Here is a 24,736-nt window from a genome sequence, read left to right on the forward strand (position 1 = left end):
TGGCTTATAAAACATATTACACAAATATGTTGGTTCTCTGAAGGCCAAATACACAATGACTAAGCCAAAACAATTTGAAGTAACTGTTGCATTTTATTTTATATCAGCCAAAAACCGGAAAAAAGTAACTCGACAAACAAAAACGGTATTATAGTATGTGTACTACGCCTACGTAGGCTACTATAACCGTGTACACATTAAGTAGTACATTACATACAACTTTGAACTGATGGACTCCTTAGGTTTGCTGATCACCGTCATGATTTGTAGTTAGTAGTTTCACCACAGGCTTCCCATGCCTTTCCTGCATATTACCATATTCTGTGAGATTCAGATGCTTGTCTCATAGATTTTCTTCATTACACGTTTCTAAGAAGACTCACTAACCACAGACGGATGAGCAGTCATCCCCAAAGCAGTTGAGCCTTCAGCCTGGAGCCTTTTCTCTTCACGGCATGATGCCCTGAGGATATTTCAGAGCAGGGATGTACAACCATGTGCCAGAGAATAATCTTTTTTTAGCTCAACTCTGCAGCAGCTGATGGTTCATCATCCTCTAAATTTAAAATCGGTTTTGTGTATGAGATACAAATCTGCAGAGACTACACCCTGCTGTAGTGTTTGTGTAGCAGCCACAAGGTGACACTGCAGTACAGTTCATACAGTGCAAGGCTACATAGTAAGTCACTCCTTCTCATTGCATATTTACATTCCAAAAAGAGATGAATTATTCCCGAGTGGTGCTTTTAAAAAAATATATCGTTTGAAGGAAATTGCTAGATTTCAGCAGGAAGTTTTTAATGTGGTGAAAGGTTGCCTCTAAATCAGGCAGGAGTAGTGTGAGTGGATCTGATGGACTTCCAAATGAAGGGTAAAACTGGACCAGACTAACTCCAGACAATCTTCTTTGATCTCCCAATCTCCCCTGTGATACCCAGAGCTAGGGAAGGCTCCCCTACACCTTGTAGCCCTAAAGCAGAAGAGGCAGGAGGGCTTCACTATCCTCCCCCCTCCTCTCTCCACACTGCCCATCTTCTCCTTTACACACACACATTCACCATCCTCACCGACACTGGACTCTCTTTTGAAAGTCTGGGGCTTAATTTAAAATTCCTCTTCAGAGCGTGTCATGCATTTTATATGCATGCAAGTGGGAGAGAGAGGAGGGATTGCGAGGGGGCTCCAGCCCAAATGAACTTCCCTACACTGTTGGTCTCTCGAGGATAAATCCACACACACCACCACCACCACTTTCTTTCACTCCTCTTCCCTCATTTTCTCGCACCCACACACCCCCAACTCTTTCAACATTAGTTTTACTGCATCATGCTTTTAAGAAATTCCACTGAGCAGCAAGAGTGCCTTAGCCTTTGAAGACAAGTGTGATCAGAACAGAGGCAGGGGGTGTTAAAAAAAAATCTGGCCTCAGGGCATTTGGGGTTTTTGCACTCGTGTTTAGCAGCGCATGGAGCAGAAGAGGGAAGCTGACAAGTGCAGTGTTTGGGGACAGCTTTGATGTCTGGTTGGGTGCGGCTGCTGCGCCTACACAGTCCTTCTCAAGGAGACCCTGTCACGTTGACACAACCAGACTTACACATACAGTTCATATCTGTGGATAGATAACAGATCATCTAAAGAGCACTGTTGGTACACCGCTCCATCTAAAACGTCTCAACGACACAACATGAACTTGGACTGCAGCTGCTTGAGAAATCTGGTTTATTAGGAACAATATGATCCCGCTAGCTTATCGTGGATATAGCAGTAAACAACAGAAACACAATTCACTTTTTTTTAAGTGCTACAGGTTTGTGATTATAGACATAAAACAGTACAGCAACCATTGCGCCTACATTCATATATGTACAGAGAATATAAAAATGACAGTATATTGCTGTTACTACTCCTGCTCATAAATCACCTTCTTCTCTGTTACACACACACATGACTGGGAATATCACACACTGTGAGCTGCTGTAATGACGATGGGGTTGTTTATAGTGACATCCGAGACATGGTTTAAGTCTGGCAGGTCAACATTTTACAGATAAGCACTGAGTTATCATCTGAGCACAAAGCTGACAAGGGTTAAGCTGATATAGTACAGTAACAGTAGACAAACCCTCCACAGAGAGATCATAAAACCTCACTGAACGTGTATCCTCCATAAGCTACTTTTTTTTAAATTACAGATTAATACACATTAACTTTGGTTTTCAGCTCTCTATAACTATACTGTAAATCTGTGGCAGTTTAAGCTGTAAGTAGAAGTTAAATTGACAGTATAGCAGCCTTAAGCCGATATTAATACAACATTGAAATTCACTTAAAAATGAAAAGAAAAACATCTTTCTCGTTATTATAGCAGCCAGGAAAAAATGTAGTTACAGTGTGATTCCATAGAATAGAAAAAAGTGAAAACAATTAATTTTTTTCATCAAAGTACTGTTAGAAAATCTGTGATCGGGTACCTCTCAATAAATAGAAAAATGCAACTCCTTTGCTGTTGTTTATTATCTTCTACCCTATGCTGCTATAGATATGGTTGCACATATTTATTGTGTGAAGACTGTATCTTTCATCCATGCATAGAGGACTTTTTTTATGACAGAGACAATAAAACACTTCCAAAACCAACTTGCTATGTACAATACAATATTTTGGAGCCTGTGAGCGTTTCCACATTTTATATCAGACTGTAACACAAGACAAACATCGATAAAAACCAATCAATGACTGAATGCATTTTGCAGAGCGGGGAGAAGGGACAGCTCAGGTTCGTGCACTCGGGACACTGGCTTCAGTCCCAAACTGAAACCCTGCTGCCGTGGTATTCCACTCAGTCATCTGCGGCCAGACGAAGTTCTCTCAGTCCACGTCAACAAGCATCGTTGTCAGTGGATTGTAGCAGTACCGACATGTGTGCTGGGCCTCAACAGCTGGGGGACACGTGTCCACAGGGTCAGCTTTGAAAAAACCTGGGCGAGCTCAAACTATCTGACCACAAATGGGCAGAGTTAACAATAAGAAACTGGTAGAAAATATAAAATAACTCAGTGTTTAAAAGATGCTGGGTGTAAATCTGTTAACAGTGATGGTGCCTTTACACGGGAGTCATTTTAGCAGAGGATTCGCATCGCCTTGCTTAAGGAATGTACATTTCAAATCTTGTCCGTTTATGTTGCAGATGCCTACTCCCATCCTAGAATCAGATTTACCTTACTGTTTTTTGCTGTGCTCAACATTTTTTCCAGTATATTCATTACCATATGAATTTTATGCAACGACAGGCTTCTTCGGCATGTTTTTCACTCCATTTTCCTCTTTTCCACACCGTTTTGGGGGTTTGGCGTGCTTACAAAATTCGAAACAGCACAAAAATCGAAGCGCTTTCAATCTCTGCAAATCATTCAGCAGAGCTCAGTCTTCCACTGGCCTGTCCTCTACATATTAAAGGCCAGGGAGAGTATAATGGTGCAGTGTGTTCAGAGTTCACTGGAGCTGTCTGAGGAGAGAAAGCAGTAGATGCAAGCCGTTTCCATTATACATTCTGAGCAGCTGTTCTGCGGAGGAAGTCCTTTGAAGGACGGCTGCAGGGGGGGTAACTGGAGTCCACAGTTCAAACGGGGTTCTTCACCCTAACAAGCAGGGGCAGGGTTTCACCCCTGTACTCTCTGGTGTGGGGCATCATTGTCCCGACACCCCCATCTTCATCAAGGTCTCCAAATAGAGGTCCTGCATGAGCTCTGACACATGCAACGTCTACACTAACACTCAACATTCATGCTATAACTAGTACAGAAGCAGGCAGAAAAAAAAGAAAAAAAGATGCATGCCACTGATGCCACCTCCTTTCTCCTCAGCTTTATTCAGCTTAGTGCGATATCATCAAAGCTGCCTCTTGTAAAGACGTCCTTTCCTCTGTATTGGCCGTGCATCTGGTTCCTTCAGTTGTTTTGATTTGAGTCTGTTTTGACATGGAGGGGTGAGGAAGAGGGAGTTTTCAGAGAGAGGCCTTTGAAGAGAGCCAGATTCGGAAGAGTCTGATGGTTGTCTCTGAGGGGTCAGAGGCATCTATACAAAGTAAAAAGAAGAGGCACGAGGAGAAGGAGGAGCAGGAGGAATAAAGTCAAAAGCTGGCAGAAACAGGGTTCACTTCTGTGTAAGGTACGCTCCGATGGTGAGGCTGGCGGCCCCGATCGCTGCCAGGCCGAACACCGTCTTTATGGAGGGCCAGGAGCTGCTGAAGAGGGACTCCCTCTGTCTGTCATACAGCTCCACAAAGGCTTCCTGGGAGGGAGACAGGAAGAGAAAGACAGACGGTTAATTGGGCTGTCAAAGAATGTCTGTTTACCTATGTGTAAACAGACATTGGTGGAGATGGGTGGAGTCTAATAGAAACACAATAAAGATAAAGCTGGCATCCCATGTGTTGCTTCTAAAGGCGTTAATCTTTAGAAACAGGTCACATATTTGAAACTTCATTTATAAAAAAAGCTCAGTGATTTGTTAAAACAGCTGGGCATTGTATTATTTAACAAACATTAATCCGGCGTAAGTATATTGTTGCGGATTAATACAGGGCTTTAGTAAATATTTACAGCATAAGGACTGTGTGTGGGTGTTGGTGTGGGACTGACTCAAAATAAAATACAATGCCCCCCCCACTCATTAAAACGAAGGACAAATTTCACTATGTCCAACAGTGTGGCTAATTGGTGTGTTTTTATTAGTTTTGGGACAAAATGGAGCTTTCAGGTATAGAGGAAAGAGCTTTTTCAGGTTTTGACTGCATAGCCAATACATTTTTGGTTATGGTCCTTTGTGCATTTGTGAAGGTAAAACAATAAGAAATAAGAAAATTATTGAAAGAATATAGCTACATTTATTTCGGACAACATATCTCTGGTTACATAATTCACAACACACCTTGGGACTGCTTCTGTGGTTAGGGTTGCTTCTGTCGATATTAAATGTGTAATTTTTAAAATGCTGGTAGCAAAAGTCTAGGTAGCGTATCAAATACAACTAAAGTTATCTGAATCACTGGACACCTAGAGGTATGTTTTTTTGATGAACGGACCCTTTCAGATGTTAATCCCTTGGCCACCACCAAATAGGGGTGAAAAGAGAGCGTTATTGGACAAGCGCTTGCAGCACTCCCGCATAAATATTAATGTTACTCAGGGCGCTCTGCTTTCTGCTGAGGACTTAAAAGAGGTCTGTTATAAATTGGGAATGTGTGAGTGTATGCAAGGTTCATGGAGCAAATACCACAGCCGTGTGTCTTCTACGAGGAAATACAGACATCTGCTCCTGAGCAGTGACAGCGGGAACAGCTGGACAGGAAGTCATGGTGCTAAGCTCCACACACACACACACACACACACACACACACACACACACACACACACACACACACACACACACACACACACACACACACACACACACACACACACACACACACACACACACACACACACACACACACACACACACACACACACACACACACACACACACACACACACACACACTGGTAATGTTCTACATTTGATCTCCTTTGATGCCTATGTGTGGTTAGGTTTAATTCACAATAACATTACTGTCAGTTCCCATGGGTTTATATTATGATTCTATTTTAATCTGTCTTGATCCAACTCAATTTACCTGCAGTAATTATGTTATGTGTAATTCTAACTGGAACACATGTTTTATTCGACCTTGATCTATAAGCAGAACTGGGTCATTATAATCTTTTCTTTCACATAATTGTGACATTTTGATATTCAGTTTCCTTTTATCAAACAAAAGCCCACTCCAAAACAAAAAGACACATCCATTCTGAAGTGCAGTGGGGAGACAAAAGTATTTCCTGTTTCCGTCTCCTCTCTTCCCGTCCTGTCGCATTCCTGAGGCTGGGGGCCCCTTTGGTGACACAAGGGAGGAAGAGGATCAGCACTTTCTTCCCACTTAAGGCCCTCTGGTGTCAAAACACACCGTACTCTTAAATCAGCCAGCAATATCTTTAACCACATGGCATTTCCTTTGTTGCAGCTGAGAGTTTTTCATTATCCAGGGCTACAAAACAGACCAAGAGTCTACAGTAATGTTGGCAAGCTCTGTTACACTGAAGTCAGCTGTGCTTTGAGCTCAATGCTAACATCAACCTGCTAACATACTCACACAGTGGCAACGATATGAATTCTAGACAGGTATGAGGTTAGCATGCAAACACAAGAAGCAATAAACACACAGCTGTGAGGTTTTTGACAGTCACCGAAGATATTACAATTCATTCTGAGGGGAAAAAGAATGTCTGAACTAAATGTCATTGTAATGCATCCAGTATTTGCTGAGATATTTTACTCAAAAGCACAAATGATAGCGTGATAGCGCTAGTGGACATGTTTCTTTTCTTAGGATTTATTGTTAGGGGACCATGAATATCTGTAAAAGTGTCATGTGTTTTTGAGATACTTGTCATTGCTATCCCCTGAGCATTGCCACTAGCATAGTGGCTACACCCCAAAACTGTGTTACCACGGTTACCACCGATACAATAAGAAACAATATGATATGATATATTCAATTATCCCTGTGACATTTCATATGCAAATGAATTTCAATAAGCAGTCTAATTCCTTGATGTATAGGCTTCATATTATCCCTAATGTAAGTGACAATCTTGTTAATTAGCTTTCTGTATGTATTGTGAGGAGGTGACAAGGTAAATGTAAGCAGCAGTCAGGTGGAACTGTTGACGGTGTGTCTAACAAACTGAATGCTCTGATTGTTCATTGCTGCTGCACTACCAATCTGTAAATAGAGCACAACATATCGGATGGCTTTATTTTGGAGCCATGTGAACAAGCCCTGTCTTTCAGTGATGATACCCTCCCTTCCTCCCTCCTCCTCTCCAGGATCCAGGTATTAATTAGAGAACAAGCTCTTCATTCAGACCTCCAGCTGAGGGGAATGTGTTAGCTGGCAAAACACTGCCTCCCTTTTTTTTGTATTTTGTTCCACCTACTGCAAACAAATAACAGTTTGCTGAGCCAAAACACAAACCAGCCAACGGCCCAGCAACAAGTGCATGTGACTGACCGCTAGCGAGCCCATACAAAATGGCAAACTCATGATTGGTGTCCTCAATGTGTCCCAGACTGTAGGCATAGATTAGCTTCTATTTAAGTCTGAAACAAAAGCGGGCCAATTACAGTAAGAGGTTCATAAGAGCGGTGATGGATGTTTGAAAGAATCCCACAAGAACACAGGAGGTAATAACTCCAGACTGACCCAGGGGAGAGTCAAGTACAGATAGGGGAGGGAGGGAGGAAGGGAGGGAGGGAGGGAGGGAGGGAGGGAGAGTGTCAGGTGGATATCATGAGACTGAGGCATGCTCCTGGAACATTTTCAACCACACGTTAGGAAGCAGTGCTCCACGGCCATGTGAAAAACAAACCTCTGTACTTTCAGTTTTTTCCCTTTCCTCTCCTTCTTTCTCTTTCTGTATAGACTGTCATTATGGACAAAAATGAGCCTTTGAAGAAAATTATAATAAGCAGCTGGCAAAGCAGGACACAGAAAGTTTGCAGGGACAGGAAAGGCCAAAACATCTGCACTGATCACGTCAACGAAAGACTCGATAATCCTAAAACAAAAACTAAACTCGCTGCCCTGAAGCAATCCATCTGCCACCAACAGCAGGTGTGCTGGGAAATAAAGTCCAGGCTGCAGTTCTCCAAAGTATTCACTTTTTGGATCAATGGCTATATAAAGGTCACAGCCGCCAAGAATCCAAAGGGAAAATGCCTAGCCAGGTTTACACACTCCCTGCCTTCGTTTTTACAGCACACAATGAATCCCTCTGAGAAACGCTAACAGAGTAAAGAAGGCAGACTTGAGAGGATTCCATATTCAGCCATGGGGTGGCAACTGGCTGCCTGAGTGTCATGGTTACACTGGCTGGAAGCTTCACACATGATTTGCTTTTCCCACCAGCGGGGAGAGTCTGTCCTCGACCTCTGATTTGTTTTTCACATGATAGACCTTTGGGTTTTTGCTCAGTGTCTTCTCATGAACACAAAGAGATGTTACACTGTTGTCTTCCCTCGGATGGCCTCCTGCTATCTTAAGGCTAACAGGAGATGCCAAACATTTGCCAGTTCCTTTGGGTCTCCCTCTGCTTTTGGCAATGATTGCTTGACTTGTGTGGAAAATAATGAGTCATCTTGTTCACTTGGCTGCGTTAAGAACCACAAGCAGCACTTTTCCAAAATAGAAAAAATGATAAGGCCGTCATCTTTGTTTTGGGACGTTTCTTTGTTTCTGTCGGTAATTGCGGGCAGACTGAGACTCAGAGAAAGGGATGTGGGTTAAAGTTCAACTTGTAATTAAAGTGCCTGTGTGGGACCGCTATTTACCCCTGAACCGAGCCTCTCCCCACGCTCTGTTTATTTCCAAAGCATTCACATAGTAACATACTTATGATATTGCATACGCTGATCTTGCTGCTGCCGCTGTCTTTGATTTTCGAATGAGCTTCTTGCAGTTTTCAGCGCCGCTAATTAAAGTCAAACAAAACTCCCTTTTCAGGATCCAAGGGAGAGTAATTGGAGATTGAACAAAAATGCAAGGAAGGCATTAATGTCCTTTGTAATCCATCTGTTTTGATCCAAATATCCACTAATATCTCTCTCTCTCTTTTATGTCTGTATATCATCGCTTGTATTCATTTATTCATACACGGATGCAAGAAAAGATCCACCCGTCTCCAGACATAATAGGTGACAGGACAGCAACCTCTCGTCTGGCAGCAAGGTCAGATTCGATCTGAAGGGTCATCCATCGACTGGCCCGGCAAAAATTTGATGACGGAGGAGTTTGTTGCAATACTCATTACCCAGAGAATCCCCCTGTGTCAGCACGGCCAAACAGCTTCGAGCTGAGGACGCTGAGCCCTTCACTTCACTGTGACAATACTGCAATACTTGGAAACAACAACCTTGCAGCCAAGTGATGAAGACAAACTGAGTGGAAAGCTTTACAAATCTGGAAAACACGCCAAACACTAGACACACTTTTACTGGATCAGGCTATCAAAATGTCTGAGAAGCGTCCTTGATATCACATCTTAAATCACAAGTGTTTATTGTTTCCAGCATATAAAATGTCAAGAATTCCTGCTTTCTATGAATATTTTCTGGTTTGGGACCGTTGGTTGGATGGTAACACGTCATATTAGGAAGCCCACTTGGGCTATGAGATCTTGTAATGAGCAGTTTGTAGCATTTTACATTGTATAGACCAATTACTCAAGAAAATAATCAGCAGAATAATCCATAAAGAAAATAATTATAAAATGCAGCCCCCACCCAGTGTATAATAATTCATTTCATGATGTATCTTTATGTTAGCCCAGAGAGCCATAAAACTGCTCGAGAGACATTATCCACCTCTGAAACCCTCTTTAGAGAGACGCATAATTCTTCAACTCAAACATTTGATCTTTTACATAAAAGAACAAGCATTACTGAAAGTCATTTTCAACTTATACAATAACATGAGATACAAGTGGATATTTCCTATATAAAAGTCAGAAAGTCACAATAGCTTTAGATAACTTGACTTTTTTACATCCTTCAGACCTTTGAATATAATAAATTCCTGCTCAACCAATGAATAAACAGCCTTTAACATCGCTAGACAACATATTAACTACTGATTTATATAAGCCTTTCTGATGAAAACGAGAACAAAATGTAAATTCCGACCTTGAAAGAAGAGAAACGGGAAACCTTTTATTAGCTTTGGCTTTGAGTGTCACGTTAAGACCCAGGTTTCACACTTGGCAGTGTACCTTCATTGGACTGAACTGAAAGGGGAGAAACCGTTTTTGACGTTAGATTATACCCTTAAGGCTCATAAATATTCAAATTACGTCAGCAGCAGCATTTGTGTGTTTACAAAACAGCACGCTCTCCCGTGGGAGTGAGCCTGCTCCACTGGAATATGAAACGTAATCGCCAGTAAATCACCCACACTCCTCATGACACTCTGCACTTTTTATTGTCTCCATTATTCACTGTCTAAGCCAGCCAGATAAATGAGGACTGTAACTTTACACATGAGACTTTGGCTTCTTTGGAGATGAATAACGCTCCGGTGAACTTGGTTTTCATCCCAATGAGGAGGTGGGAGAAGGAGGAGGGGAATCACTGGAGTTAAGCCGTCCAATTTGTGCAGCAGTGTCTTGTTTTTTGGACAGCACACCAACATTTCTGATATATTAACTTAATCCTGATTTTTTATGACCCTTGCAGACCCTTTTTTGTGGTTTGCTCTATTGATTTTTATTATCTGCTTTGATCCAACATGAAATTAGGAACTGGTTGACCTTGCCAGCTCAGAGATGCGAGGGTGAGATGCCGAGCGTCTTTGCTCTCCTTCTGGTTTATCTGCACCTTTTCAACTTACTGAAGCTCAGAGGAGAGACTTCTTCATGCAGAGCAAAGAGACATCAAAGCAAAAAGAGACACTCCTTTTTGCTCACAATAAATCAGACAATCTGTGCAGCTCAGTCAGTATAGTTTCGTTCACAGTGCTGTGATCTTGACCTTGAAACGTTTTTCAACATGAACAATTGATCTAAAATCCTTCACAGTTGCCAGAACTTGGCACAATGGCTTCCTCAAATAGATACAATAAAGCTAAAAGGGGATGTCTGCCTCGCTGAGGACGTCTGCTTCGAGCCCATCCGGCCCCCCAGAGGAGGAGGCAGTGACAATAGTTGCAAGACTTCTGTGCTGCTATAAATATCAGGCTTCTGGTAAAGCTGCCCAATCTAATAAAACAACTCACATCTCTGCCCATTTAAAAGGCCACTGATGACGCGCGTGAGCAAAAGAGAGAGTGGAAAGGGCCGCTGACTCATCATCCACACTTGAGGAGGCTGGTGTGTTTGGAGAACATTAAACCAGGCTTGAGTGGCTTTCCAGTGAAGACAGGATGTCTGCCACTTGGATGTCTAATAGCTCTGTGTTTTCTCCAAGGAAGCCTTACATTGTACATCTTCTGTTCCAGTGACGTGTTTGTGGCCTTCAAAAATCCATGTATGCATGTGAAAGCAACAAAATTGTGTTGCCTGAGGCAATTGCATGAAACTTTCGACCTCCATGGGTTGTTTTGTTCAGATTTTTCACTCAAGAATGCAAGAGTGCTTATATAAGAGCCCCTTGGTAAATACAAGTTGTTTCTGTGGCATTTAAAACATGCAGAAGCACTCAGTGGACAGAAAAAGCAATGCTATTCTTGACATTCATTGCAGTTTGGGTTAATAATTAAACACAGAAGTTGAACGTTCACATGTCAATCTGCTCTACCAGCTTTAAATCAGCTTTAGATTGCTGTGTACAGGAACCTGAGTGGGTCTTATTTTGGGAAAAACAGGGAGGCGTGTGAGCACCCCATGGCCCAACCTCTCTGCCTGATTGGTCCAGATAAAACCCCCTGATAGAGAGCGTGGGAATCAGCAGATTCCCAGGTGGCCTGTTGCTCTTGACAAACAGAGCCAAGGGAGAGGCTCATTTCCTTCGACAAGGGCGGCACGCTGCTTTAAGCCTTAAAAGTCATATCCACTGACCCCTTAAGACCACACAACTACCGCCTCAAATGCAGTGGGGCTGAAAATAGACCGACAGACCTCAGCCTGAAACGACTACTGTATATGGTGTAATGAATGGGATCTGTGGGAACACCATCTGCAGCTTGATGGCCATTCGATAGTTGATTGTTCTTGTCTTGACCATGAAATTCAGTCATCTGGTTTCCTTGAAATGTTACATTCAGCTTTCCGTTGTTGTGGTTTTCTCGAGGTTGCATTGTAGACCCCTGATGTAACAGAATGACTCAATCCTGATGTTCAGAAAGCTGCTTTTTAGGCAGCAAGCGACTGACTACGTCTTTGTAAAAGAGCTTGACAGTTCAGCGGGTGTTAAGTCACTTCCTGTGCTAGATGCTGCGGCAATGACATCACCGTCTGGGTTTAAGACTATAGCTTCTCTGTGGTAGAGCCAAGTATGGCTAAATCACAGACTGTGTGCGGGTAACTAGGGAAAGAGTAGAGGCAAGCCAAACATGTACTAATACCATGGAGAAAGGGAGGGGTGCAGCAGTTGAGAGCTACAGTTAGTTAGACACTGTTACTAAGTGATTTGTATTTGTTTTGAACCATTAACTGACTCGTAAATCTTAGCTCCAAGTTGAAGAAAAAGCTAACTGTACCAAATGGGCACATTTAATGTTCACAAAAAAGAGGGAATGTTTTTTCCTTTGATGAACTCCCAAGATGCCTCTTGTAATTTAGAAAACATTGCCAAACAAATCAAGCGTAATGTCGTCTAATAGAGAATTAAACATGTTGGCGAAGGAGAAGGTATTAGAACATCAAAGCTATACGCCCAGTGCCTCTCATTTCTCCCCTTTCATACAGGAGACGTCTTGTAAGGCTCGCTAAATGAAAGCTTGTCAGTTTCTGCAACAAGATATTGGAGCGGTTTACGTGATTGGAGTACACGGGGCCAGGTTTCAGGTTCAGGTAGTGTTCTCCGTGTACCCATGTAAATGAGAGAGACCACAGTCTGTGATGGAGCAGAGCGCATCGAGGATCTCCGATGTCCGATAATGTCAAAGAAAACAATTGCCTGTTTGAGGTGCAGCTCCCTCAGGAACAGCTCTGAAGTGAGGAGGAGAGCCACAATGAAAATGTTCGACAAAGTGAAGACATCAACAGCCAGTAATGGAAAGTAAAAATGAGCATTTAATCAAGTACTGTATATACGCACAAATTAAAAGTACTTTACTCCACTACATTCATCTGACAGATTTCGTTTTTCCTAAAAATAAAATCGAACTGGTAATTATTTCTTCTTTCATTTAGTATCATCTGCTGACCCCTCGGAGAACTCAGGATGTTGATCACATGGATATGAATATGTATTCCTTATTGTCTACTTCTATCATATTTGCATTAGGTAATTAAAAAAGAAGGTATCCTGGAAGACAAATCCCGACATTGGGAAGGAAAGCAGCTTCCAACAGGCTGAAATTGTGGAATGTGTAACAAAACCTCTTATCCTGCAAGCAAATGGGGGAGAGCAACAATTATTCCTGCACTATTCAACATCCGGCTGAGAAATCAAAGCACATAATCACAGCCTATGTTATTTGTAACTGTCAGTTGTGTTAAAAGCAAATTGGAATGAACCCAAACGCCCTCCTGGCCAAGAAAACATTATCCTCCCCCTTCCCCTTCTCAGGCTGATAATACTGGGGAAAAGTTCAATGACCTCTCTCAGGCAACCAGCTGATTTCCATCCAGGGGGAGAGGAATGAGTGGAATGCATTGATGTGTGGAAACAAACAACGGCACTGTGTGTTCGAGGGGCCTGATATGAGAAGGAATCTCAAGGAACCTTGAGATAACCAAGTGGACTGCGAGGCAAATGAATTTACTGCACACTTGCATTATGTAACAAAATAACTTTATAATCCTGTTCAGAGATAGATGAATGCAATTAAAATCCTATTCAAGCAGCTAAGAGCCGGGGTGGACACTGCTTATACTCCTGGTCTTTTATCCTTTCTTTGGTGTGAGTTAAATGTGAGTCTCATATACCTTGGAGACAGCCATGCTGAGCGGCATGCTTTCAAAGCGGCCTTTTGTTTGAACGTTCTGGAGCAGGTTGGCTCACTGGGAGCCGTGTGACCTTCCCTGTCTTGTATGCAGAGACCAAAGAGAAACAAGCACAGCCTACCTGATGAATGATAATAAGTTGCCTCTATTGTAACATTGAAATTCTGGTGAAAAATGTACGGAAAGCTAATAAGGCACACATAAGTGTCATAATAGAGACATTTACTACGGAAAACGTCATTAGTGGTACACAGTGACTGCCTGAGTAGACTATGCAGTAACTATTAGAATATACTGCTTCAACCTCAGACTAAAATGCCTCAAAGTGAGAACACAATTCATACAGGAACAATGCATATATAAGGAAAATTGAGCTGAGGCTGTTATAAATGCTTTCAAGCACATTCCCCTAGTTTCTAAGTCAGCAGATGATCAGCTGAGAATCAGATGATTGTCGAGTCAGATGACTTCAACAGGCATCTTTTTCCAAATGCACTAAGATATCTATGGAGTGAGCTAATCTACTCCTACTTCCCCAACTCTCTTTAACAGCATGCACTCCCACTAAATCAAAGCTGTTTGCTCTACTAGCTCCATTTTCATTTGGCCTTTCAATCCTTGTTGCCTAACCACCCGTGCCTTTTTAAAAAAAAATGTACAGCAATTACCTCAGCAGTCTCAACCTGGCTGATGCACATGTGGCAGTGGGAGGACTGTACTGCCTATTGTCTACTTTATAATCCTCATAACTTGCTTGCCCTTCCATCTCTCCTCCTCCTCCTCCTCCTCCTCCTCCTCCTCCTCCTCCTCCTCCTCCTCCTCCTCCTCCTCCTCCTCCTCCTCCTCCTCCTCCTCCTCCTCTCCTCCTCCTCCTCCTCCTCCTCCTCCTCCTCCTCCTCCTCCTCCTCAACCCTGTTAGCCTCACCTCCTGATCAAAGACACCTTGTGATGTCCAGTCATCCAGGAATATGTTTTAACCCCACGTCCTCCCTGCAGTGCAGGAATATAGACTCACATTCATTCAAATCTGGAACCTTGAAGGTCAAGGAGTCTGAGTGCTTGTCGTGAGGTTAGGCGCCATCAGAAAATGAGTTTTTAAGGAACATTTTTAGGTAAAGTAAAAATGAAAGGTCTCCTTTACATATATATATATAGTAAAGTTGATTAAACAATAGGATATACAAACTTTTTGGGCCCTTTTTTTTAACAGCTTTTTTACCACCAATGCCACAAATGAAGGATAAATGAAGCACTTTATAGGTCAATTTACAGAGTTGATTAAGCCTTTTGTGGTTACATTTGCCGACATGAGGCTCGTCTAGACATGTGACAGTTAAATCTCCTCCATGAAGCAAAATGGCGCCTGACATAACTGAATCCAGGCATCGTAAAAGATTTGCTCTGACATAAGTCACAAGATGACTGCATCCTTAGAACATCCACAGGGATAAAGCATAGCTGTATTGTCAAAAAAATACCAAAAAAGCTAAACAAACTACCTTAGAAGAAAAGGAATCAATGTCGGTTCTCCTGTTTTCAACTCTCCCTGTTTTCTTTGAAGTATCTGTCATTATTTGAAGTTGTAATGACAGCCCAACAACCAATTAAAGGCATCATTCCTTCAGAGTAGACCCTGCGAAATTGATGTAATATAACGCCGTGGCGATGGTGGGTAAGCCCCTGCCAGCAAAATATCCCTGTGAGAAGTATCATGCAGGTGTAGCTTTCTGAAAACAGCAGGGTTTATCTGTGACGGCAACAAAATGTCTGTTCACAGCATCATTTGGTTGAAGGTTTGGAAGGGCATCAAGAGTGCAGGATGGCGTAGAGTTTCATCAACACTGTTTGCTGCCCTGAAACACTATATTAGCAGCACCGCAAAGCTTTAATCTTCCAAATGTCAGGGGTGAATATTTTTCACCGCACTTCAAGACCCAATCAGTCGCAATCAAAGGTGAGCTTCACCAGGAGATGCAGCTCTCGGTTACACACACACCTGCTGAAAGCCATCAGCACAAAAGTGTTCTCGCCACGGCCTTTCCATAGAGACACTTTCTCTACAGCATGCATTTGAATAAATCACCTTCATATACAGATGATCTGACATTCATCGTCACTGGCTTACTGTGTTAATTGAGTCTTTGCTCAGAGATACCGACACAAACCATCGGAAATGCTCAATCAATACCACCTAGTCAAAGTGACACCTGCAATGGCTGACCTCACTCAGCGTCCACTGAAACAGATCATATTTCCTGAGGGCTGTTTGCTCTCCTGCCAAAAATCACATCGAGTAGGGGGTGCACAGGATGATTTACCCCAGACCACCGTGGACAGGAGAGAGAAATCTTTTAACCATTATCTGGCTGTTGTCATTTTTTAGGAGGGCATGTACTCAGAAAAGAGCCAATAATGATTTTCTGTTTGTTAATGGCAAGTGCTGTGGCTAGTTGCACCAGGAAAACCCAGCGGAGATGGTGGTGCTGGTGGTGTGTGTGTGTGTGTGTATGTGTTTTGTGTTTGTGTGTGTGTATGTGTGTGTGTGTGTGTGTGTGTGTGTGTGTGTGTGTGTGTGTGTGTGTGTGTGTGTGTGTGTGTGTGTGTGCGCGCGTGTGTCGAGGCTGAATGGCAAGGCTAACAGGAAGCTAGGCACCCCGGGGCCATCTGCTCCCTGCCATGGCTCACATGTCACTGTGACAACACAGCATTATTGATTCACACCACCACATCCGCTTCTGTGTGTACATGCTGATGTGCCACTGTATAAGTGTGTGTGCATATGCCTGTGAGTGTGGACACAGCCATTTTGCAGAGAGCAAATAATTGATTTGCACCAGTACATCCGCTTCTGTGTTTGTCTTGCTTGTGGCTAAATATATGGACATCAAAGGGTCAATTCACTCAAATCACAAAACATAAATCTTCCCATTTAACACTGCTAGAATCAGCCCGAGCAGGTGTGTTTTTTTGTAACTAGTTCTCAGTGAAAAGAAGATATTTTTTATCTGGATCTCTAATGACTATTTGGGTTATACTTCAATGCAACATGCTCCTTCTTAAAGACAATGTAGTCATTTAGGAGATACTCCCAGCTGCATTTCAAATACTGTGGCTATTGTCGCTCTACACATTAATTGAGAGGACCAAATCTCTATTAAAAACTCTTTTGGGGGTTTGTCCCAAAAATATCTACAGCAGCTAGACAATGGGAGGAACCGTTTAACCTTGCCCTATATTGATATTGCAAGGGTGTGCCCAGTGGCAAAGTCAACTAGCGTCTCAGTAGGCTCCTCATCATCCAGCTCCCATCATGACAGGAAAGGTGGAAAACTCTTTTATCTGCCATCTCAAACGGTTCATTAGAAGCTTTTTTCCATGCGGATTGGCGGACGAGTTTGTGATGTGGATGTGATGATAGCACAGAAGCACACAGGGCAGGGATTCCTGACAATTAAAGGACCGCACGGGAGCAGTGATGCTAACACTTCTATATTTAGAGGCCTCTAACGTGTCCATGCATTTTTCAGGAATCTGGAAACGCTACCTGACACTGAAAGCCAGCTCTTGAGGAACTAGTGTGTTGTTTGTGAAGGGATTGGACGTGTGTGTGTGTGTGTGTGTGTGTGTGTGTTTATGAGTTGGTCCATTGTAGCTGGGTAAGAGACAGAAATAGCTAGAAAGAGGATGAGAAAAAAGAGTGAAAAACAAGCGGTAATCTCTCGACTTGAGTCCAGACAGGCTTTGGCGTTCTACTTGAGGGACATCCATTTAGTGTCCGAGTTTATTTCCTCCATATATAATTCATCAGTGTGTGTTCTGACTGGGATAGTGCTTTTAAACAGCTCAGGCACGTGTCCCTCATGAAGCAGGGAAACAGCAGGTTGAGGTGATTACGGATTTGAACAAAACAATAAAAGGAAACACAATCACATGGCTGAATTCACCAACACCAATCTGCAGGCTCACATGGCCCTAGAGGCAAATGAAGCGAAAAAGAGACAAAATAAACACACCATAAGTAAACCACACACGTCTGCACACAAACCGCCTTCAGTGGTTTCTGAATGTAGCAGCTGACATTATCGGCATACGGCGAAATCGCACACAACCTTCATCGGACACTCAGGAAAGAAAAACCCAGGTTGTCTCTATTATTTATTCACAGTCGCTGCTCCCCAGCAGACATTCCTCCACCTCTCCTGAGGATGCCCAGAAATAAGCACACCGGAGATGGTAGAGGGTCTCTGGAGAGAAGAGGGGTTGTGGAAATAGCCACAGCACTCACAAAGGACCAGAATGATATTCCAGGAACAATAAAATCTTTCTGTGCAAACCATGTTGTTAAAATGATTTCCATTCACAACAAAGGTGCACTGTCATGAAATGCTTGGCATGTTTGGAATGGTAAAGATGCTATAAACATAACCTACAAGCAAGGAGTGTCATGTCAAGCTGAAAAAAAGATAAAACTCGATGTCCGACCTTACAGTATGTTCCAGTCAACAGTATCATACAAATCCTTTGTTTGGGTGAACTTAAGTTTAGCAGAGACAGTGAGTCTTCATGATAACAGCCTTCTCTATAATTAGGACAGACAGCATGTCTGACGATCAACTTGATTTTATTCTCAGAAAGAAAGAGGAATTGCAGATGATATTTTGAATAAACATCTGAATTATTCATAGCAACGTATCCAGCTGCAACAAAACCTTACTCTATGTAGTGAAAGAGTTTAAGCTGATGAGCAAAGCAGGAATAAACTAGTTTCTTGGTGATAATGGCTATGAAAAATATAAATAAATATATAATAATTAAACCTGCTTTTAAAAGTATTCCACACAGAGGACTCAATATGTGGAGCATAGGTCTTCGTGCTTCAAGGATCTACTCAGATAGCAGAGAGGCTTGAGATGACTTCAGGACTGTTCCTGAAAGAAAGTATTTATTTCAGATGACTTCAGAGAGTTAACAGCCCAGAGCTGCCTGCGTCAGTAGGAACTGTTACTGAGATTGCAGTTGCCTGGCTGATGGGTGTAAACACAGTGGCAGATGGCGACCATGGAGGCCTGCGCAGCAAAAGGGGTTCAGTACGGGGGAAAACATTGGCTTGCTTCTTGCCACACTGAGCTCTTTTGTGGTGCAAGGTCTCCACTGCAGAGCCAACAGTCCACATAAAGAGATAACAAACTCCAAAACTCAGTTAGGTAGAGACATGTTTGCTTCCTCAGCAGTGAAACTAAGTTGTTATTCTTTGTGCTTTGAAATGATGAGTGGGAGGGAAAACCCCTATATGGTATTTGCATGAGTAATTGTGTATTTATCCCATTGATTGCTACAAACAAGAAAGCGGAGTCTGTCCCACACACTCATTTTGTGAGGCCAGCCTGATAAACAACTACAAATTAACAGATGGAAAAAGGAAACAACGGGCTGTGACTGGCTCAGAACGGATGGATCAATCATGACTTGTTTGTTGGCGCAGAAAGTATTGACTTGTGTTTAACGGATTACAGTTGCATCTGGGAGACACAAATTGGATGTAATTGAGATATCACCAGGATTTATTTCAGTTTTTCTGCCAGTGGTTGCATGCATCTCCTTTGTGAGAGAGTTTGTCTTATTGTGTTCCGCCTCTACTCTGCCGACATGTCATCTATATGGAGATTAATGACTTCCTCTTTGTCCCAGATCCGCTCAGCCTCAACAAGAGGAGTGGGGCGCAGCCATATGCCTGCAACACTGTAGTAACATGCAGGTCCCACCCGTCGACTAACAGATTGTGCTCAGGGAATCCCCCACAGGATGGACCCAACCCAACTTACATTGTGTCACACACACACACACACACACACACACACACACACACACACACACACACACACACACACACACACACACACACACACACACACACACACACACTCACACACACACACACACACACACACACACACACACACACACACACACACACACACACACACACACACACACACACACACACACACACACACACACACACACACACACACACACACACACACACACACACACACACACACACACACACACACACACACACACACACACACACACACACACACACACACACACACACACACACACAAGCCACCTGGATCGCAGCATTCCTCAGACACCTGATCCTGTTGTCTGAGACTTTCAAAAGCAAAACTAAATCTGGTGATTTCACTCCTTTGTCTTGTCTACCACATGAAAAGAAGATATGTCCACAGCCATGCTAGCTACACAGGGCTAAATGCTAATGTCAGCTTGCTCCCAAAGACAATGCTGACATGCTGATGTAACGTATGTATCTGTTCCATGCTTTCCATCTCTGTGTAAGGTGTTAACATGCAAACATTTTCTAATAAGCAGTAAGCAAAACATAAATTATGGGAATGCCATTAGATTTGCAGGTAATAGGCCATTCACGTTTGACCTTAAATATGCTTTAGAGGAAGTAGGCCATAAAGGTCATTTCACTGGAATCCATCCAATGGTTGCTGAGAATGGCTGTTAGCCTTCCAAAGTTGTGAAACCACTGTTGTTCTCTTGAAGCAGAGTTTCGCTGTGTGCCGCCCCCTCAACCCACCAGTCAAATGTCTGAGGTCAAAGCATGTTATTTCAGAAGTCGGCCACTTTGTTCAATCACTTGGTATTTACTAAGAAGACCTGTAGATAAACACAGGTGCACCACTTTGTGGGTCAGGCAGCAGCCAAAACGCAATCGTCCACTGATGAGTGCAATTTTCTGCCTCCACAAAGGATGAATTCATAGGCTGCAGGTGGAAAGAACTGAGCGTTGAGGACAATGCAAGGACAGTGTTTTACATCCGGGTGTGTGGGAAGTAATCAGTGCAGAAAGGGAGTTATTTCACCCTCAGCTGTTTTTTTTGTTGCAAATGCAGTAACAGTTTTGTTATGTCTAAAATGCAGTTGTTTAACTTAAGGTGTATTTGACTCACCACTTGTTATGCCTAGACTCAACAACATTTAGTGGGTACTAAACTACTTTGGGCACAAATTGTCTAAAAAACAACAGGAAACAGAGGGTGGCTGAGAGAAAGCTCTTTCCACATGTCAAAATGTCAGTCATAGGTTGATTAGCCTCCACCTTTGTTTCATGGGTGGAGGTAAGCACGAGGCTCACCTCTGCATAACATCACACAATGGAAAGTGACTATAAACACAACTTGTCTAAACTCATATATCACCATGTTTATTTTATGTCCACATCATCAAAGCTGCAGAAACCCAATCAAGAAAAATAATAGTCTGTACCCTCTCAGAAACAAAAGCATCAACCCCTGGCAGCTGGGGGGCGACGCGAATGCAATGTTTTTGACCCAACAGCAACCTCTGAAATGTGCGACCCAAATTGGATGGAAAGTATATTAACATTTGGTTTCTTCATAAAAAGCTTTCACACTAAAACCAATAACACCCAAACAATGGCAGCCTTGTCAGGGCCGTAGCACCATTGAGGATGCCGAGGTCAAGTCCTCGCTTTTTCTTGGAATTAATTTTAGCAATAAGGGATGTTTATATCCTGCAATTAAAAAGGTAACGTGTGGTTGGTATGAATGGGAGTTTCACCTATATTTAGATTCAATATATTTGCACTTTACTACTCTAAAGGAAAAAGGGAGTCACTATTTCCAGACAAATGTCATTCCTGGCAATGCAAAGAAGCTGTTTAAATCAAGTTACAGAGAAGACTAAATATCATGAAAGATTAAAATAAGTAAAACATGTTTGTTATGTTTTGCTGCTGCTCAGAGTTTTTTTAAAGGACACATTACCTCACTATCTCTAAAATCCTGGCTACAGCCCTAACACCTCATTGGGCTTTGTGTTTAAAAAGAATCCCATCAATCTGGGGTGTGGATGCATAACTAACCCAAAACAATGCAGTTTATTTTCTTCAGTATTTAATAGTACCTACCAACAACATGGGAACATCACCCATTGGCACACTGCATGACAAAGTGACTTTTCTATATTTCAAACACAAGAAGTTGATAAGAAAAAAAGGAGAAGCCAAATTTCACAAAACCAGTCTAGAGCACAGAGAAAGCTCTGTGGCTGCTGTGTCAGTTATTAAATGTCAGGTAACTGAAAAACAAACACACACGCACACACAGACCTCAGGAAATCCCCAACCTGACAAGCATTCAAATTAATATATAAATCAACATCAGTGTCTCTTAGACTCTTATCAGTCTGGAGATCAAAACATTAGAGCCAATAAAACCACAAGCTCCAATACTACCGTTTTTTGATATAGTTTAGTTTGAAAAATCATTTAGATATAGTTTCCTCAATGCTGAAAGGGAGAAATCCTTTAAAATGACCCAAAGTGGAAACATGTGCTTTCAAATAATCCTGAATAATCCTTTGGATTAATAAACTGTACACTCTGTCTCTCCAGTGGAAGCAGAGCAGCAGCAGAGATACAGCCATCTCCGCCCAGCTGGAAAACACAGACTATGATGACCTACATTATTGTAAAGTGGGCACAGGCTCCAGAGACCTCGAGCTGGAATCTCAGCAGCCCAGCCTGCACCGGCTTCAAGGCCCGGGTCTATATAAGCAGACAAAAGAGTCCCAACCTACATGCACAGAGGACTGCATGTTAAACACAGGGGCTGCAGATTAGCGCTGTGTTCCTGCAGGGCCCTCCCTCTGTTGCCTGCCTTTGATATGTGGCACAACCTGCACCTCCAGGGGCAAGGCAGACTCAAGGGGAATGTTAAATGGTCCTTCCCTTTGAGATGAAATGTTCAATATGAATCATTGATGATGCCTCCCCCCCACACAATTTCCCAATTCTTATACCTTCCGGCTAAATTATCAACCAGCACAAATGTTATGCTCTCATTAGGGGCACCTCTGCTAATTTAAGGCTAATACATCGTAAATTAGTTTAATCATTTGTCGATGAGCACAGAGAGGGGTGTGCCCTTAGCTGGCTATGGGAAAGAGGAATTGTTGTAAAAGTGGATATTATGTTGCACACTATTTTTCTTTTAATGTCTCTGTTATATTATCATGTGTACGGGCAGGGGTTTAGATGTCTCTCCTAATTTGTACCTAAGGTTTATGCATCATTAGATGTGCAGAAAATGGCTCCGATAGCTGAGCCCTGCCCAGAACCCTAAGCACATTAATCCAATACTTTTCTGTTTGGTGACGAGCATCTGACCTCATCAAGCAACCATGACCTAACACATCACATCACAGCAGCACTGGACCACTTTGCAGCATAGAGCTTTATCTATATATATATATAAGTAGGTACATGTTGTAACGGTCACTAAAGTGATCCATACTTGCTTCGATGCATTACATACAGTTTATATAAGCTTTTCTCCCTCCCTCAAACAAAGTGGGCTGTCCCTTTTTCTCCATGACAGCTGCACTCACTGTCTCTCCTACAGGGGCGGGTCTAACGATAGAGCGTAGGGAGGTGTGACAGAGCACGCGGTCTGATTGGTCAAAGAAGCTTGACAGCCATCATGAACATCCAATTAAAGCAGCTCATAAGTGAGGCCGAACATGTCCAACGTTGGCGCTGTGGTGCGTAATGGGCACATCTAGAGGAATAGATGTGTATTAATCAACTATAGCTGTGGTTTTGATGTTGAGTTATATTAGGTAATGTCAGAATATACGATGTCATCTCAATTAAACATGTATAAGGTGAATGTATTGACTGTAACGTGACGTCTTTAGACAGGGTAAAAGAGGACTTTTGCGCCGCCGTGTCACACATCTGCAAAAGGCTCAACGACACGGAATCAGACCTACCCATCCCCCGTTATCTTGTATCCAGCTGCTCAGAGGTCCGTTTAAATACTCTGTCATCCACTCAGCGATGTTGTCCACCTGCGATGTCATCTCCTGCTTGGAGGCGCACTCGACACACACCGTGCCCCCGAACTCGAAGAAAGCGATAATCCGGCCCCAGTTCACCCCGTCCCGGAACAGTTCGTCTATCACCTCGGAGAATCTCCTCTGCGCCGTGGTGGAGGTGAGATAGAGCTGCCGAGACATCTCCGTGAAGTCCGGCTGGTACAGTCTCTCAAGTTCGTCCCCAGCCTCCCGCAGGACTCTGTGGATCTCGACGGCCGGGTCGGGCTGGGGGATCCGTCTGCACAGGGGGGTGCTCTCGCTGTCAGGCCCGGTGCTGGCTTCACGGCACCGGCGGACCAAAGTCGGTGCAGGGACAACTATCGACCCATTATTATCAGCCTCTTCATCCCGGACATCATCGAAGCCAAACGCGAAGCCCCGTTTTGAGAGTTTATGGCAGATATACTTCTCCACAATGTTGCGATTACACTCGTTCGCCATTCCGTCTTAATTTGGCACTTTCTACGGGCAGAGGTTGTCCTAAAATAAATACATTGTAATCGAATATTTGCACTGTACAATGCACAGCACAAGCTCACCCAAAACTATAGGTTGTGTTAAAAAAGAAGCAATGCAACGAGTAATCCCCACACAGGGAGAAAATGCTTCGCGAGTTGAAGGAAATCACTTAATCAAAACTGCGCAGGAAAAAACGTTTGAAAAGTTAAAACATAGTGAGTACGTGTCAGAAGCAGTCTTCATTTCCCGAATCCTTAGGAGAGACGTTGGCGACCTTCTCTTTGCATTGAAATCCAATATGCGGAAGAGGTTGGAGTGGTGCTGATCTATTCCTGTGCACCAGACGCTGATGTGTTGCGAATAAAAACATGAATGAGGGCCAAAGTTGTTCGCGCCGGAAGGGGCTTCAAACACCGCGAACTATTTTAGCAGCGTTTACGCACAACCAGGCGCAGGACTGTGAGCCAGACAAGGTCGGACTGACTCCTCTTACACGATTGCTCCACATATCGTCCGCAGAAGCTCCCTGCTCACCGCCAGTGATGCTAGTGAGGTATTCCTGACGTCAGCTACGCACGTAATTCCTTTGGCTGCGCTCGGAGACTCCTAGTGCAAGTGAACTGCACTAAAAATCATGAATAG

At 43.0% G+C, this 24,736-nt stretch overlaps 1 protein-coding gene across 1 annotated transcript; it reads right to left on the reverse strand.

Annotated features, from left to right (window-relative positions):
- Positions 1 to 1,702: 1,702 nt before the first annotated feature.
- On the reverse strand, positions 1,703 to 24,644 carry bcl2b (BCL2 apoptosis regulator b). Its single transcript, XM_034234479.1, has 2 exons — positions 23,531 to 24,644; positions 1,703 to 4,290 (listed from the first exon to the last, which is right to left on the reverse strand). The coding sequence occupies exons 1-2, from the start codon at positions 24,074 to 24,076 to the stop codon at positions 4,153 to 4,155; spliced, it is 684 nt and encodes a 227-aa protein (XP_034090370.1). The 5' UTR covers positions 24,077 to 24,644; the 3' UTR covers positions 1,703 to 4,152.
- Between the last annotated feature and the right edge of the window lie 92 nt (positions 24,645 to 24,736).

The sequence above is a fragment of the Gymnodraco acuticeps genome, unplaced genomic scaffold (assembly GCF_902827175.1).
Source record: "Gymnodraco acuticeps unplaced genomic scaffold, fGymAcu1.1, whole genome shotgun sequence".
Lineage (NCBI taxonomy): Eukaryota > Metazoa > Chordata > Actinopteri > Perciformes > Bathydraconidae > Gymnodraco > Gymnodraco acuticeps.

What these genes read in the sequence shown, in the direction of transcription:
- bcl2b (XM_034234479.1), bottom strand. Translation starts at nt 24,076, where the DNA reads ATGGCGAACGAGTGTAATCGCAACATTGTGGAGAAGTATATCTGCCAT. An exon ending in TACAAGATAACGGGGGATGG is followed by an intron (nt 4,291 to 23,530) that starts GTAGGTCTGATT and finishes TCTCCCTCCCAG; the next exon opens with GAAGCCTTTGTGGAGCTGTA.